Genomic DNA, 18,847 nt, shown 5'->3' on the forward strand with positions numbered 1-18,847 from the left:
ATAGCGCTGAATCAATTGTGATTACTGCAGCTGCTTATTTTATTTGGAAAGAGGTACAAAAAAATCTTAAACAAATAGTTTCATTATTTTAACTGTTAGGCTGTCTGACATCGAAATTTCACTTATTGAGTTAGCTGAAAGAAATTGTATCATATGCATTTTGAGTTGGTCTTATATCATTTTTATATAAATATTGCACGGTTGTGATTTTAATTGTTTGAGATATATTGATATTGTTTAATCAGATGTTCCTATGATTGCATTTTATGGTTTTTGTAAAAGTGATTTTAAACTGTGTTTAAGGTTTGAACAATAACCAAATGCACACTTTTTTTGTTAAAAAACATTTAAATACAGGTGCTCGATTTGAAACACATCATATGTGAGCCTATAACATGAAGAGGGATTGTTATATTATTGCAGTTACATTTGTATCTCCTTTCAATAATACAAACTAAGTTTACTTCTGTGCCTATCAACATTTCTCACATGTCTTTCCCTAATTAAAGTGTTAATGTTGTGATATGTCCTTGAGCCTTGAAAGTATATTTTAGCCTATGTAGTTCAAAGGAATGTTCCTGGTGTGTAGCAAATCCACGTCATTTGTCATGGCCATCCCTCAGGTGCACACTTACATTAGATTCAAGCAGTCTTCATTTCTCTTTTATTCTCCCCTCATTTCATAGCATCGAGGCTCAATCACTGCAATGGTCACACGTGCACACAATACACAACTAAACAGTACACACAAAATCTGTCACTCTGCATTCGTGAGCGACATGTCAACGTAGAGCCAAGCTTGCAACAGTCACGTAATCACAACAACTTCCCCTTTGAAATGACATAAATTCACTGATGACCGAGTGAGGGTGGGTGGGAGGGTTCCACGTGGAGTGGTAAGGAAAAATGTTGGAACGTATGGAAGAAACAGACGACACAGAGCACATGAGTGCCAACTGCAACTAATTGATATTCTGAAGTGCCATGCTTGTGGATAATGATATCACCCTATCTCACAAAATGCCTCCCAGCACTATTTCTGGTCAGTCTTATTATTTTATTTTTTTAATGACTCCCAGAAGGCACCTGCGAGCAGCCAAGTAAACCTGCACCACAAAATCAAGAGCAGGCAAAGAATGGGCCAAAAATATCCTTGCCAAACAGAAATGAGACACTAAACACCTGACCCGCTACCCACAGACGGATCTCAGGCAAATGGTGGGGCAACAGAAAATGAACTGGGATTGAGGAAAATCTGTAGGGAGACATGAAGGAAACAGAAACCCTTCCCAAACTGTATTGGCAACAAAACTCTTTAGAACCTGAGGAAAGCCAGGGGGCAGAGGGGGAAACCAGCTACTGAGACCGTCGGCTATCACACCAGAGACTGCAAACAAAACCGTACTGGAAAAGGGACAGGGGTTTAGGTTTTTCTTTAAGCTTCTCACCTGCGTAATCCAGCTCCTGGGGGAAAAGGCAGCCACAGATTGGTTCCCAGAGCAGGTGAGTGCTGCAGCCAATGGAAAGGGGGTGGGAAGACAGACCCAGCAGGACCTCAGTATAAAAGGAGACATACTAAGAGGCAGAGTTTGGGTTGCAGGCATGAAGGTAAAGCGAGAGACCAGGCAGAAGACAGAGGAGCAGAGTATTGTTTAGTTGGGAGAAAAAATTGAATGCAAGAGTTTTGTGAGAGGGAATAGTACAAGCTGTGTGCGTAGAGTGAGGAAAGAGGGGGCTATGTATAAGGTGAGTGAGAAAGGTGCAGTGAGAGGAGAGGGGTTTAGTGAGAGGAGCGTAGTGCGAGGGGAGGGATGTAGTGAAAGGTGAGGAGAGGGGTTAGTGAGGAGAGGGGTGTAGTAAGAGGTGGAGAGGGTGGTGTACCGACAGGAAAGGAGGTTGGATGGAAAGGAGAAGGGGAGAGAGATAGGGTGTTTGAAGACCAGAGGAGAAAGGGAGAGGAGATGGTAGGAGAAAGGAAGGATATAGTATGATTAGCGAGAGGAGTGAAAGGAAGCGACTGAGTGTGAGAGTGAATCAGAGCATCTGGAACTGGCACTTTTCCCCATCAAGCTACTTTGGCAATCCTGGGGGGTGGCAGGATAGGGTGTCTCGAGAAAATCCCAGAAGGGAGACAGAAAGATAAGGCTGTTGCCTTTAGGCCCTTATTACCAGCTAGCCATAGATAGGAGGTGTTATCGATTGCTAGGGCGGAAACCTGAGGTTGAGGGATGCCTGAGATAAGGGAGGGAAAGTCCACAAGATATGAGAGATGGATGTCCATTAATGCATTTTCCCACTCATTTATTTCCAGCATGGGGCAATATATTTAACAAGCCAAACATTGAACAATCCGTTTATATGCATATGACTAAAACATCAAGCATTTCCCAACGGGTTTAAGAATAAAAACCTTAGAACTGTCTCTCTGTGAATTATAAAGGCCATCTGTCACAACATCCAGTAAATTAAATGACAATAGATTCTTGAGAGAGCTTGGGAAGGAATATCATAGGGCAAAACAAAATACACTTCAGGAGTCAAGCTGTTAGGAAGGTTTTCTCTTTAGGCAACGTTCCCTTCATATTCTATGTACACACAAACATTGTACTTTTGTTTTTACACCTTGCCCTGACTCGATGCAGTGAAGTGAAGCCTTCAGCTTCACTCCACCAGTCGTTTGCTCACTTGTTATGGGGAAGCCGACTACTTCTTTTTACGTGTAATCTATTTTGGGTAACATGTTCAAGTTGCACACAGCACAGTGCAGTGCAGATACTTTTGTATCACCCTAGACTACTCTCAAAAGGGATTTTTGGTTACTTGCAGATGCGACGAAGGACAAGCTCAGCAGCACAAATTGCCCCCGATAGCAGCGAAATTAGTGTGACATGGGGTATTATTGGGCCCTGAAAGTGAAGGGGTACATACTGGGCTCTGAAAATGGGATGCAACATGGCTGGGGCAACACACTGTATGCACATGTATTATACAATGGCATAACTGGCATATATTGTTGAAACAGGACTCCATATTATTTTGTAGAGTGAGCAGCATGGCAATGCATTTTAGACTGATAATGTGTTGGAAAATGCTCTGGTGTACTGTTGGGGACCCAGCAGCCATTGTTACCTTCAAGAACCCATTGTCAAGTGAATGTTTTTTTTTCATAAAATGTCTGCTGTTAAATGCTCAAATTTTACCCATTATATAAAAAAATGTATTTGCGAAAACCCCCGAGCCTCCCTTGCTAGGTTTGGGCTTACTCGCTATGCTCAGTCACGCGCACTCAAAAGGGAGTAAGATTGATGTCCCTCCATTGAAAAAAGCCAAAAGCCACCACTGCACTCATTTCTCCTCAGACTTCATCAGTAACTCTGTTGGACCTTCTTTCTAAGCAGTTCCAGCAAGACTGTTTGAACCCTTTTTTATCTAAATTACGCTCCACTTGCGGAATTTAGGCATTATGTTAGAGCAATTGATTGATTCCCCTAATGCTCTCGATATATTAAAAAACAAAAACTAAGGATTGGGATGTGGTTCTTAACATTGACAAACTCTCTGGTAAGAAAATATACCAGGAGGTATATTTTCTACAAACTGCCAATGTTGATCGACCAGTCCACAAAGACTGATTCAATTTATAAGTAGTATATTTGTCTAACCAAAGGGTGCCTTGAAGCGTTGCAATACATTTTAATCAAAAGAAATAACAAATGCAAGAGTACAAAATAATAAATACCACATTAGATATTTTAATATATATATATTTCTTTTAAATCAACGAGACAGTGGCTGGGAAAAAACATTAAAGGAAAGTAATTACCACTACCTTTACAAGAGAGGATATACGTGAGATAATTTATAAAAGCAAAGATTTCAAAGCAGCAGGCCTGGAGGTGCATTCCAACATCATTGTAAAGGGCGATTCAAACTTTTGGTGTTTGATTTCGGACACAGTATTCTCCGAAATAGTCTGTACTTGTAAGATTGTAATGGCATTGTTCTTATATTATATAGCAATTATCATCCTATCACCTTATTAGATGTCAGCACAAACTCTTTGCATCTCTCATTTTTTACGACACCTAGAACTATAGACCAAGGACTCCAACAGATTGCCTAAATTTCACATAGGCTTTTGCACTTAATGGTTTAACATGTGGTATAATGCAGGACCAAGCCATTACGAAGGGTTCCTCCGTTTACTTCGCCAATGTTGATTTCTCGGGGGCCTTTGATAGAATCAACCCAAACACCTTATGGATGAAGATGTACTCTTGGGGAATCCCAGATAGACCCTTGAAATTGTTGAACAATGGTGGTGCCCTTACAGACTCTATGCTTACTTTAAAGGGTTTATGACAGGGGTGCGTTTTAGCTCCCTGGCCTTTTCGTACTCTAACAGATTTGGGGGGGTAGCCTGGATGCAGGAAAAGTGTGCCTCCAATGGATAGGAGAGATGAAAATGCAATGGTTGGCTTATGTGGATGACATTTTTTACAGACCTCCCGTAGGGCTGCAATATAGTCTAAATCACCTTCAAGGATATGCAGAAAATGACAACTTAGTTATGTTATCTTATGTTATATGTCACTTGTATAGTGCCTACTGCCATTGGAATGGCCTCAAAGCGCTGTGGGGTTAAAATCCCTTTTGAAGACCATAGTCCGAGATGCGAGAGGTGGTTTTCGAAAACAAATGAGCATGCATTTATAGCCTGCATGAAGCAGGTTAGGTACCTGGCGGTTACCCGTAATCATCTGTGAGAGAAAGGGCGCAGTGAACAATGGTCAGGGAGGTGGCATAGTGGGATAGTCTGAGGGTCGGATTATGTGAACGGCTGGTCCACATTTTTGCCTGGGTCTCAGCTGTATTGTATGGGAAGAGGAGTGTGTGGAATGGAGTATAGGTTATTTATTGCTAGGTAAGCAGGTGAGTGGGCTGAGACCGTGTGGATATTATTGCGATACCTGTTGGAATAAGTCCAAAATAATATCATATTCCTCTCAATCTATGGCCAACAAGAGACTGATTACCATTTGGACAAAGATCACTTAAACGTGATAAAATAACACATATACCTAGATTTCTGTATTAGTAATAGGCCTAATAAAAGAGCCTTGTTTATGCACCTTCAGCTTAAGACACCCTTGTATGTAGCCAAATGAAAAAAATCAGAACCAAATGTCAATTTTCTATACGTCTGCCGATTTCATTCTATAAGTTAAAAGTTGTTCATGGGTTTATCTATAAACTGGAGTTCAACGCTAACTGTGATTGGTTACATGTTGCCAGGATAGAGAGCTTCATTTGGCGCTCAGCCTTAAAACCTCACAAATTGGGCCTACTATCCCTCCAAGCAATAATTTATTGGGGGTCTTTGTTGATTTGTCTTAATCTTCTTGTCCCACCGGATGGCTCCTTATGTATGGCTTCATCTCATACTGCACTTAGTAAGAATTTGATTGTGAGATTTGCTAAGTATTGTGAGGCCTTCTTAATGAACTAGGCGTCACAAATACCACCTGTTTGGAGAATCCTCACTAGATAAAGCAAATACAAAGTTTGTGCAAAACTCTCAATCAGGTATATTCCTACAGTTTATTCCATAACTGTGTCCAAGAAGGATCGATCCTTGTGTTGGTTCCTTGCTAGTTAGTGAAGTTTGCGTGGCTTAAATCAGCATGTTGGTTGTAAGATTTCTTCTTACGGGTCATTGGCATTAGAACTAGATTACCATCTGATAAGCAAAATGGATGCAAAGCTAGTCCAGAAACTTTGAAACAGTATATTCTATGTGAAAGCTTTGAGGGTCACTCATTTGGCAAGCAGGTACATTCCATATAACTGATTGCTTCCGAGACGTTCTGGGAGTACTTTCATGCAGGCCCTCAGGTTTCGTTGGTTCTAGTTACTACTATATTCTAGTTTGCTCTGTTTAGTAAGATAAATGCCATTGTTGAGTAAATGATTTATGAATGAATGCACTAATGATTGGCGCGCTAATCTATGAATCTTAGCTTTTAGGATCAATCAGTTAAGCAAGGATAACATGTTCTAATTTTGTTTGAAGGGTTTCTTTCGTGTTAAATACTGCATATTGAATGTGTTTAAATGTTTTGTCATGATTCAGTTGTTTAGTACTAATCATATCATCTTTTACTTGTTTTAGGGTTTGATTGTAAGTATATCGGTAAATCACAGCAATGCATTTATTTGGCCTTATATTATGTTTATGTGAAAGGTTTCTTCAAACCATATCATGTTAATAAAAATAATGTATCTGTGACCTAAACTGATAATTTAGTATTGTTAGGATATATGAATTGCTTATTTGTACTTAGGCTCATGTCTAATGTATTGTATGTGGGTAAGGTGAAATGCTGAAGTATATAATGTATTATCTGTGAATTTTGTATGAAATCTTAAGTGAATTGTAAATAGAAATAAGAAAAGTTCTATGAACTAAAACATAATAAATAAATAAAAAGAATTTAAAGAAGAGCAAGTTACTTTCTTACCTGGTAATGTTCTTTCGATGGGATGTTCCTCCGACGTATTCCACATCTATGACAGTAAGCACCACAGCTGTGCTGCTTCCGAAAAAATGTCGGCGTCTGCGTTGATGACGTCGATACGCTGTTCATCGAGGGCGTCCTTCCAGCCGACATCACCGGATGTTACAAGTAGGACGCACAACGCCTCCAGCCTCAGTTGTAGTTTTTTCTCCCAGAACGTGTGGCACCAATCTTCTGCCAGTATGACTACAGAAAACCTTGCGTAAACGTAAGCTGCAATCGCATAAGAAATTCTGAAGAGAGGGAGGCTGGGAGGGTGCGATGTGGAATACATCGGAGGAACATCCCATCGAAAGAACGTTACCAGGTAAGAAAGTAACTTGTTCTTCGAGGGGATTGTGTCCTTTCGACGTATTCCACATCTATGACAGACTCCCAAAGCAGTACCAATTTATGGAGGAGGGAAAAGAATTTAGAATTTTAGAATGCCCAATCAAATTGCAGAATAGAGGATCGCCTTACCAAAGAACAAATCTTGCCCCTGGATAGAATCCAGGGAGTAATGTCTTACAAAAGTATGGACAGAGGGCCATGTGGCTGCTTCAGAAATATTACGAATGGGAACACCCCTCTGCAGAGCAGTGGAGGCAGCCACACCCCTAGTAGAATGGGCCCGTAAGCCTACCGGAGGGTTGTTACCCACCAGACGGTAGCATTCAGAGATTGTCAAGATGATCCATCGGGACAAGGTCTGCTTAGAAACAGCTTGACCTAAACGCCTTCCAGCGTATCACACAAATAGCTGATCGTCCACTCTGACCCGGGACATCCGTGAAAGATAGAAGCTCAAAGCTCTCCTAGGATCCAACCTATGGAGCCTCTCCTCTTCCTTACCATGATGCGGAGGAGGATAGAACGCCGGAAGAATGACCTTCTGGCTCAAATGAAAATCCGACACAAACTTCGGAAGAAAAGGACGAACCCTAAGGACAACCCTGACCTTATGAAACACCGTGAAAGGTGGCTTGGCGGAAAGTGCCTGCAACTCACTCACTCTGCGAGCGGAAGTAACCGCAACCAAAAATACAGTTTTAAAGGTCAACAGTCTCAAAGGACAAGAATGTAAGCGCTCAAACGGAGCACCCATTAGGAATTTCAGAACTAAGTTCAAATCACATCCCGGTACCTGGAAAGGAGATGGTGGGAACACATTTGTCAGCCCTTTTAGAAACTGAGAAATCAAAGGAATCGTAAAATAAGAACACTCCTCAGACGAGCACTTAAATATGGACAGCGCCGCTAGGTAACCTTTAATGGTACCCACTTGCAGGCCCTTGTGGGCTAAAGAAAGCAAAAAAGACAGAACCACAGGAATTGAACACTGAAAAGGATCCACATTCTGTACCCTCCACCAGTCGCAGAACTTTCTCCAACGGTACAGGGATTTTTGTTGCTGGCCTTCTGGCCGAGAGCAACACCTCCATCACGTCTTCAGGGAGGTCCCAATCCTTGTACCTCAACCTTTCAGCAACCAAGCATGAAGGTTGAGAGACTTGACCTCTGGATAGAGAACCCGACCTCCCTCCTGTGAGAGCAGATCGTCTCGGGAGGGAAGACAGCGTGGAGGGCAGATGGACATGTCGAGAAGGTCTGGGTACCACGCTCTCCTGGCCCATGCCGGAGCAATGAGGATCATTCGGGAACCGAACCTCCGTAACCTCCGCAGCCCTTGCGGAATGACGGGGACTGGAGGAAATGCGTACAGCAGTGGGAAGGACCACTCCACTACGAACGCGTCCCCTAAGGCTCCTCTTGGAGGAAATTCCCACGAGCAGAACCTTTCGTACTTCCGGTTGACACTGGTGGCGAAGAGATCCACTTGTGGGGTCCCCCAAAGGGCGAAGATCTCCAAGAGAACTTCCTGAGCCAGCTCCCACTCGTGAGAGACCGTGCTCTGCCTGCTCAGAGCGTCCGCTGCCTCGTTTTCGTCTCCGGCAGATGAACTGCCGAGATGGAAATTTCCTGCTGGATGGCCCAGAACCAGAGCTGCATCGCCTCTCTGCACAGTGGGAGAGACTCTGCCCCCCCTTTTTGTTGAGGTAGTGCATGGCCACTGTATTGTCCGTCAGAATCAGGACATTCTGCCCCCGCACAGACGTCAGAAAAGCCTTCAGAGCTAGCCTGATGGCCCTCAGCTCCAACAGATTGATATGGAGTCTGGACTCAGACGGAGACCAACGACTGCTGACTGTCAGCTCTTTGGCATGAGCTCCCCATCCCATGAGGGATGCGTCTGTCACGATTGTCACTTCCGGCCAGGGTAGCCAAAATGGAGCCCCCTTCATCAGATTGCCTTCGACGGCCCACCACAGAAGATCCTGGGCGACCGAGGGCGGCACCTGCACGGGCTCCGACATCCTGCCGGAGGACTGCGACCACTGCATCTTGTGAGCCCATTGCAGAGATCTCATCCACAACCTGGCCTCTGGCACCAGTAAAATGCAGGATGCTATGAGGCCGAGCAACCTCAAGAACTCGAACGCCGGGAGACTCTGGGCATGTTAAAACTTGTGCACCGTCTGCTGAATGTGAAGAGCCCTCACCCGGGGAGGCGAACACTGCCTAGGGATGTGTTGAGCAGTGCTCCGATGTACTGGAGCCGCTGGGTAGGTGTCAAGTGGGACTTCTTTAAGTTGAGGGAGAAGCCCAGCCAGTGAAGAGAGTGGCAGGTAACTGACAGATGATGTAGGACTTTCTTGGGAGAGCGTGCACTGATCAACCAATCGTCCAGGTAGGGGTAGACGTGAATCCCCCTTTCCTGAGATACGCTACCACCATAAGCTTGGTGAAGACCCTCAGGACGAAGGTCAATTCGAACGGCAGGACCCGAAACTGAAAATGCGAGTCGCCAACCGCGAACCTCAGGTACTTCCTGTGCTTGGGATGAATCGGCACATGAAAGTAAGCATCCTTGAGGTTGAGAGACACCAACCAGTCCTGAAGTTGAAGGGCCTGGAGGACTTGAGAGAGAGTAACCATCTTGAACTTGTCCTTCCTGAGGAGCTTGTTCAAACCACGAAAGTCCATGATGGGTCTCAATCCCCAGTCTTTTTTCGGGATCAAAAAATATGGTGAATACCATCCCTTGTTCCTCTCCGCTACAGGCACCAGTTCTATGGCGCCTTTCTCTAGCAGGGATTTGATTTCCTGCGCAAGGAGCGGATCCGGACTCTTCAAGGAGAGCTTCCCCGGTGGATTGTCGTGAGGCCTCTGCCGGAAAGGAAGACAGTAGCCGTGGGCTATGATATCCAGAACCCACACATCTGAAGTAATGGCACGCCATTCTACAAGATGCTGAGCTAGCCTTCCCCCCCAACCGGCAAACCATGGGACATGGCCTCATGACTGAGCTGAAGCGGCTGCAGCAGTGCCTGAGGGCAAAGAGGCAACTGCCCGAGCGGCTTTGGCACCTAGAGTACCTTGTTTTCCACCTCTGGTACTCCTATGTTGGCCCCTTTGACTGGCAGCTCCCCTCAATCTACCAAAGGAAGAGGAGTATCGAAAGGAGCCTCCCCTCCATTGCTGTCCCCTAGGACGAAAAGGCGGAGGTTGACGTACTGCAGCGCTCAATGACTTTGCTGCAGCTTTGGAGGTCTGCAACCTCTCAAGGCTCTCGTCAGCCTTGCTGCCAAAGAGATGGTCACCATCAAAGGGCATGTTGAGAAGCCGGGACTGTACATCAGGAGGAAACCCCGACTTCCGCAACCACGCAAACCTGCGCATCACGGTGCTCGCCGCCATGGACCGGCTGACACAGTCTGTCACGTCCAGACCCGACTGAACTGATTCACACATGGCATCCTTGCCATCCTGAACGAGGGCAAGAAAACCATCCCGTTCCGCAGCCAAAGAAACACAATTCCACAGAGTGTGAGTGAATCAAACAGAGTTGGCTGCCTTTAAAGCCATACCCCCAGATGAAAACACTTTCTTCGCCCAACCGTCAAAACGCCCAGTGGGATGGTAGGGTACGCAGCCTGCTTTGCTGGGGCTGCGTACCGCCTGCACCACCAAACTCTCTGGAGTGGGGTGCAAAGACAAGTAGCCGGGGTCGCCACTGGCTGGACGGTATTTTTCAGTAGTGAATTATTCACTGCCGGGAGACTCTCCGGAGCAGTCCAAGCCGCCGCCATCCTTCTTTGTAAGGCCATATGAAATGGCAGCACCGGGTCAGTGGGTGGACCTAGGTCCAAAATATCTGTCAGGTGATCCTACGGAAAATCCATAGGTGGAGCAGACCACCCCAAGCCTCTCCGTCACCCTCGACATGAGACGCCTGTACGACGACTCAGCGTGTGTACCAGGCTCAGGTCTACCAAACTCAACCTCGGAGAGGTGTCCAGACCACTGGCGTCATGAAAGGATTGACGCAGGTCTTCCATCTGGGTATAACCCGATAACAGGTCATCAGGAACCTTAGGAGGAACAAACCCCTCCACTTCTGACCCTTCATCCACCTCTGAGATGTAATCCAAAGGCTGGAATAAATCCCTGGATGAGGATACAGAAAAAGGCTCAAACACAGGCCTCACTGATTTACTCAGGGCCTTCTTCTGGGTTTCCACCGGTCTCAGGGGCACCTCTGATAAAGCCTCCTCAAAAGGCGTCGAGGGCGTCGACGGAATCGGCGTCGATGTCGAGCGAGGCGACAACGGCTTCGAGGCCGGAGCCCCGAGCGTGTCCTTCGACGGCCTCGACACCGATGACTTCCTCGGAGGCAGAGCCTCGAGAGAGCCCCTCGACAGACATGGCGCCGACAGCGTCAGTGCCTTCTTAGAAGGCTTCACAGGCTCCAACGGTCTCTAGGGCATCGAGGACCGGGACCTGGAACGGGCATGGCTAGAGCGATCAACCTTGTCTGATCGGGACCTCGACGGCTCCCGATGATCGCGCCAACTGCCCGAGCCCGAAGGCGTACGAGCGGTGGCCCTAGCGCGTTCCCTGCCGGCTTCTCTCGAAGGCGCGGACGGAACGGAGCCCTGCGATTCGAAAATCGCCATCATCTCCTTGCGAAATGCGTCCCATTGCGCCACAGATGAATGCTTGTTGGGACAAGCTACCCGCCGTCCGGCGGAGTCCTCGGACGAGGACGGGGAAGGCGGCCGGTGACATCGCTTCCGAGAGTGCCTAGAAGAGGCAGAGGAATGGCGGGAACCACTCCGGGACCGAGACCCCCTAGACTTACGCCTACGCGGAGAGTCGCCCCTCGAATAGTCGGTCAAAGCCCCGCGGATTTCGACTTATGGGGTTTGGAAACCCTACCTACAGAGAACTTCTTCTTCTGCTCCTGCAAGGCCTTCAACGTCAAAGACTGGCATTGATCGCAGTCATCGGTGGTGTCCACAGGCAGACGTCATGCGGGTCCGGAAGTGACATCTTGGAACTGCAGTCGCGGCACTTCTTGAAGCCAGACCTCGGGGTAGAAGAAGACGAAGACATGATTCTCACAAAACCAAGTACGAAGAACAGATTCAACAGGAGAAGAACTGAGGCGCGCCGAGATTCCGAAGCGAACACGTTGGCATAAAAAACAGAACTGAGGCTGGAGGCGTTGTGCGTCCTACTTATAACATCCGGTGACGTCGGCTCGACGGACAGCGTATCGACGCAGGATGCAGACACCGAAAAATATTCCGAAGCAGCACAGCTTTGGTGATTACTGTCATAGATGTGGAATATGTCAGAGGACACAATCCCCTCGAATTACCACTTAGGAATTTTAGAGAAAGGCATTGGCAGTGCAAACAATACAAAATTATTGCTTGCTAAATTAACTGCCTTCCTGTAGGATCCCTGCAACACCCCCAACCTTGGCATTTGATCATTGCTATAGGTGAAAATGCTTAACAGATCGGGTCAATGACACAGCAGCCTGGTGAGGATCACAGGGAGATATACGTATAAGCAAAGAATGAAATCTACTAGAAAAATCTTTCCCTTCAGCTTGTTGCAGTCATGTCAAAGAAGATTCAGCTGCTGCAAACCTAAATGTTCAATTTATGACAGCACTTAATGCTGGTGGGATCCCAATTATAGTAGATTAGAGACCTTGGGATCGCCCTACTAATCTAAATCCGCACCACCACAACCTCCTTTATCACTTTCCGAAAAAGCCTCAAAATATACCTATTTCCCCAAACCTAATCGAGCAAGACCACTACCCCTGCCATCCTCAACCTATCTTGATCCTCCTACCCTATTCTGAAATGTTTGTAACTTATTTTTCACATTCTCCCTTTTGAACTTTGCAAGATGTTCCAAGACCATCTGGTTAGGGTCAGTACTGGACAAAACATGCAAATAAAATAAATAATCGTGTATGCATTGTTGTGCTCAGGGTCACATCTTTTGATCAAGTGCAAAAGCTGGAATGAGGACTCGGCTCTCATGGCTGCTCCATGTCTTTGTCCAGTACGACATTTCATTACATAAATTCACAAGAAAGGGCTCACAATTGAGTGTTGTCACATTTCAATTGTTAAATTTTTTTCTACCCACCAATTCAACACCAGCCATTTTATGGGGAAGACCGTCCAAGAAACCGGTCCAACGGATGATGCCCGATGCTGGATTCCCATTTTGTAAGTCGAGCTGCACCATAGAGTTCACATCCAGGAAGTAAGAATCAGATCTGTCTGCCTCTAGTTCATCGTTATTTGATTCCACGCTACTTTGTCTTAAGGGTTTCTCTGCAATGGCCATGTCCAAAGTTTTCTTCGGCTCTGCAAAGCAAAATACCAAGAGCTGGATACATTTGCAATTCTACAAAACTGAATTCCCAGAACTGAATAAAGGTAGCACATGGTAATCAAACCAACAAATATGGCAGGTATAAGAAAGACCCACATTAAAGGCATGCTGGGGAGGTTCAGGAGAGACTGGGAACCAATCATGGGAGCCACATGCTAAACAGTGTGACACATTGAAAGCAGTACATTGAGGATACGCCAGAATCTGCCTTCATTCCCCATTATCCTATGCCAGATGGTGCCACAAACACACACATAAATAAAACAGGGACAACGTGGGAATGTTAGAACCTCATACAGGTCATACACAAGCATCAGTGGCGGGGGCCCATGGAGTACAGTGAGCACACAGCAGAGTTGATGACTGGCTTGCAAGCCTGCACTCAGGAGAGAATAAAGTCTTACCAGGCAACCCTCTAACCACACACTGGGAGATTGTAAACATTTATCAGAAATGGGGGGGGGGTTGAGGTGTCGAGCTCCTTGGGTGCTAGGACAGTTCTGCCTAAACATAAAATAGCTTCAGCAGCATTCAAGCCCTCGAACCGTGACCTTTCTATAAATGGAACAGTTAAAGCATAGAGAGAGGAGGGAGTGGACAAAAAGGAGAAATCCTAGATCCTGCAAGAGTTCAGCTCACACTGTAATCTGTCAAAGATTTGAAAATTAGGTTCAGTGTGGGCTGGGGAAGGGTCCTACAACTATCCTGTAGAGAGGTTCTGTGTATTATGTTTTCCATTTTTCCATCCTGGGCACTTTATGTTTAGTAACTCCAGGTAGACCATCTATGCCTCAAATGTTTTGTGGATCCCACATCACACATGTAGATGTTTATAAAGAGAGAATGGAGAAAAGGTGCAGCAAGGGAGCTAGCAAAAAAAAGTGCCATGTGCAATAGTAATGGAGTGAGATCATTTGTAAAGAACCTACTTAACTGCCTCTTGAAGATGAAGAGTGAAAGTGATCAAGACAGAGTGGCAGTATGAGAGAGGGTGAATTTCTACATCACAGGAAGCATATGGAACACAAGATGATTCATCAAATCAGAAAATCCTGGACCGGTCTTATGACAAATGATTCTCCTGTAAAAACAACAGGGTGATTTTAGAACTGTCGGTTGAAGTGATGGCACCTAGAGAGCACAGCTCCAGCTCTGTAAATCCTGTTGATGTATTATGGCAGTCTCAATTGATATGGTGGATCCCCCATCTTCGAAAAGGTCCAGGTTGGGAGACGATGAGCACGATGGACCAAACTGATACTTTGCTAAGGAGACTCTCAGCCATCTAAGTGTCAGGGAGAAAGGATTGGTCACCTCCCGTGCACAGAGGCAATCTGCTGAAGACTGACTGAGAATATGGACGGAGTTGTATTATCCATTGGAAAGATTAAACAGACAGTTTTGGAAATGAAAGACCAGGCTCTCGTTAGAAAGCATACTGAAGAACTGGAAACTAGGGTCTCTGGATCAGAACACCGTCTTTAAGCCCTGGAGGAAAAGGTTGTCACATTTGACATTGCTTTTGGATGCTGCACATAAGAAAATCTCTGAGCCGGAAAATTAGTGTAGGAGGTCTAATATATGGATTACTGTTTTCCCGGAAGCAGTGGAAAATGGTTGCCCGAGGACTTTTTACAAAATATTTTGCCTAAACTACTGGACCTCCCCCCTGGGGAAACATCTGGAAATTGAACGGGCTCATCACCAATTAGCTCCCAAACCCAGTGCTGGTGGCCTCCCGTGCTTTTCTAGCGACGCTCTTGAGGTTCCTAGTGAAGGAAATGCTGATGAAGAGAGCTAGAGACCTTGGGGAACTGAAGTGGTTGCCATTGTAAGTGATGCCATTATTGGAGCATTTAGCCTGAACTTGGAAAATGAAAAGCAGCATCTGAAAGGCTATACAATGCTGTGCATGCTTAAACTGCCCATACAACCACCACAACACATGCACAAAGCCTCAGATTATGCATTTACCTCCACACATAATAATACAATGCTTAGACACAAGCCACAAGCAGTGGCTTTGACAATGTTTGTTTTGAATATAGTACACAACGCTTTGAATTGCATCCATGCACTCCCAATTTTGGCACAAAAGTCACAGTGAGATTAAAGAATTTGACTCAGATCACATACTTTGGTTATATGGTCAAGCTGGGATTTGAGCTCAGTTTGCAATTTAGGCCCTTTTAGTCAACATATTTTCAACAAACAAACTCCCTCCCTACCCCCCCCCCGTACTTGAGATATCTGTGCATTGTTCACTGGCCATGTGCACAACCATCCTTACCCTTAGGCCCAGTTAAGATTGTGTTTGAGGAAATTAAGCATTGCATTATGTTATATTGAGTGGCGATACTTCAGAGTGCATAGGCTTGTTAGTGGAATGACATATTGGGCCCCCGCCAGAATTTTCAGTTCTCCAGACCTTAGACTGCTGGAAGACACAAAATGAACGAGGGAAAGATAAGAGAATGGTAAAGCAGGGAATAGTTGCTATAAACACAGGGGGAAGATGTGCAGGGGGTGGGAGGAGAATGTTTCATGATTGCCTGGGTGAATGTCAGTTCTGATAGGTGGAGGAACAAGTTACTTACCTGTAACTGTTGTTCTCCAGCATGGGTCTGGCATGGATTCACATGCTCATGAATATTCCCCGTCGTCAGGCTGGGAATCCTCGGTAAAGAAAAATCAGTATCAGTTTCGTTTCTGATCTGTCTTTCTTAGTAGTAACCAATCACTGATCTCTGGGTCATACTGCCCTCAGCCAATGACTGCCCTCTCCCTAAGCCCCGCCTCTGGCAGCCATCCTCAGATTTGGTAGCACGCCAAGTGGCAGTATGATCAAGTGAAGAGCCGCAGAGGGGTAGGTGGGAGGGTTCGCATGTGAATCCATGCCAGACCCATGCTGGAGAACACCAGTTACAGGTAAGTAACTTGTTCCTTTTCCAGCATGGGGTCTGGCATGGATTCACATGCTCATGAATAAAAGAATACATAGCAGTATACACATGCACAACCACGGGAGGTAGCAACAGGCTCAACATTAAGCAATACAACAACTCAACATTAAGCATCTCTTACCTCCTCACCAGGCTCACCTTAAGCGAACAGGTTGCGCAGCACTGCTTGGCCGACCCTGGACTCCTCCCTGGAGTCCCGAACGACGCAGTAGAATCTTGTGAAGCTGTGCGTCGACCTCCACGTAGCAGCCCTGCAGATGTCCAGCAGGGGCACACCAGACAGGAACGCCTTGGTAGCAGCGATCGCTATGGTCGAATGGGCTCTCGGACAGCCGGGCAGCGGTCGGTTTGCCAACCGGTGATAATGCATGATGCAGCCAGAGAGCCATCTGGAAATGGAAGTCTTCGAGAGAGCCTTCCCTTGATTCACAGACCCAAAGTTTACAAATAGTTGTGACGTCTTCCGAAAACTCTTCGTGCGGTCCACGTAGAACTTCAGCGCTCTAGCTACATCCAGCGAGTGCAAAGTCCTCTCGGCCGGCGTCGAAGGTGACGGGAAGAAAACTGGTAACACCAAGGGCTCGTTGAGGTGGAAGTCCGACGGCACCTTGGGCATGAAGGAGGGGTGCGTCCTAAGCACTACCCTCGTGTCATGAAAAGTCAAGTATGGAGGCTTGCAAGATATGGCCTGAATCTCTCCCACTCGTCGTGCAGAGGTGATGGCCACGAGGAACGCTGTCTTCCATGACAGGAACTTCAAAGGCGCCGATTGCATAGGCTCGAATGGGGCTCCCATGAGCCTGGTCAGCACCACATTAAGTTCCCACGCCGGGGCAGGGGCCTTCACCGGCGGGAATGATCGGAATAGTCCCTTCATAAATTCCTTTACCAGTCGATGAGACCACAAGGGCGCCCGTCCCGTAGTCCTGGTATATCGGGAGATGGCAGCCAGATGTATTTTTATGGAGGCGTGAGCCAGTCCAGCTTTGGCCAGCGACAGTAAGTACGGTAGCACTTGAGGGGCCGTAATCCGCAGAGGGTTAATCTTCTGTGCACGGCACCAGACAGAGAACCTCTTCCATTTATGACCGTAACACTTCAGAGTTGAGGACGCCCTGGCCTTTGCAAGAACCTCTCTGCAATCAGCCGGGATATCGTACCCTCCAAACTCTAGTGCTGCAGGAGCCAGGCCTGCAAGTTCAGCGACTGTGGGTCGTGGTGTAGAATGGCGCCTCCTTCTCTGGAGAGAAGATCGGCGTTCTCCGGCAGCCTGACTGGTGGGGACATTGACAAGTCCAGAAGGTCCGGGAACCAGACCTGCCTCGGCCACGCCGGTGCGACGAGGATCATCCTGCACCTGGACTTCTTGAGTTGACTGATGAGGCGGAGCAGCAACGGCAATGGAGGGAACGCGTATAGAAACAGGCCGTCCCAAGGGAACGAGAAAGCATCGCCCATGCTCCTCGGCTGTGGGAACCTGCTGGCAAACTTCTGGCACTTGGAGTTCGTCGCCGTCGCGAACAGGTCGATCTGGGGTTTGCCCCATCGTTGGAAGGGTGGATCCACTTGATCCTGGCGCAGTTCCCACTCGTGGCACGAGCGCAGCTCCCTGCTGAGTGAGTCGGCGATGGTGTTTTTTATTCCTGCCAGGTGGAAGGGAACCAGAAACATCCCCTGGGCGAAGGCCCAGTGCAACAGATCCTGGGCCTCCTTGGATAGGGCTGGGGATCTGGTGCCCCCCTGCTTCTGTAGAACATTGTGGTGGTGTTGTCGGTGAAGATCCTCACCACTTTGTCCTTGAGGGACGGGAGGAACGACTTGAGCGCCCAGAACACTGCACGGAGCTCCAAGATGTTGATGTGAAGAGGCTTCTTCTCTGGGAGCCAAAGGCCTCTTGCGTGGAGATCTCCGGTGTGGGCCCCCAACCGTCCAGAGAGGTGTCCGTAGTCACCGTTTCCTGAAACGCCGGGGTTTGAAAGTCTGTGCCCGTCGTGAGGTGAGCCCGGGTGCCCCACCATAGGATCGCCCGACGGAACTCCTCGTCGAGGGGGATCCTGTCCTCGAAGCAGCCCCTCGCCTGAAACCAGCGGATGTCGAGGAACTCCTGTAGCGGACACATCCGAAGTCTGCAAAGGGGTACAAGGTAGATGCATGAGGACATCATCCCGAGAAGGGACTTGATGGACCTCACCCTGGCCACGTCCGTGGCTAACAGTCGCCGTACCTTGCCCAGGATGGTCTTGGTCCTCCCCTCTGAAGGGGAGGCCAATTGCTCCACTGTATCGAGCTTCGCCCCCAAAAACAGTGCTACTTCCGACGGAACCAGGTGGGATTTGGGGTAGTTGATGGAGAACCCCAGCTCCGTGAGCAACCGGACGGTCTTCGCCGTATGATCGACGGCGAGTTCCCTTGACATTGCCCGGATTAGCCAGTCGTCCTGGTAGGGGTAGACGTGGATCCCCTGCAGGCGCAGCAGCGCCGCCACTGGTGCCAGGCACTTGGTGAAAACCCTGGATGCCGACTTTAATCCGAATGGTAGGGCTCTGAATTGGTAGT

The 18,847-nt window shown here is 47.2% G+C and overlaps 1 protein-coding gene across 3 annotated transcripts in view; it reads right to left on the reverse strand.

Moving 5' to 3' along the window:
• LOC138497986 (ubiquitin carboxyl-terminal hydrolase CYLD-like) overlaps window positions 1-18,847 on the reverse strand; it is a 1,189,455-nt gene that overhangs the window by 649,533 nt on the left and 521,075 nt on the right. For all 3 annotated transcript variants that reach the window (XM_069621757.1, XM_069621758.1, XM_069621759.1), the window contains exon 5: window positions 13,077-13,300. In XM_069621757.1, coding sequence (XP_069477858.1) covers window positions 13,077-13,300 — 224 coding nt within the window. The remainder of the gene's footprint in view (window positions 1-13,076; window positions 13,301-18,847) is intronic.

Source organism: Ambystoma mexicanum, chromosome 5q (assembly GCF_040938575.1).
Source record: "Ambystoma mexicanum isolate Mex_15411 chromosome 5q, UKY_AmexF1_1, whole genome shotgun sequence".
Taxonomy (NCBI): domain Eukaryota; kingdom Metazoa; phylum Chordata; class Amphibia; order Caudata; family Ambystomatidae; genus Ambystoma; species Ambystoma mexicanum.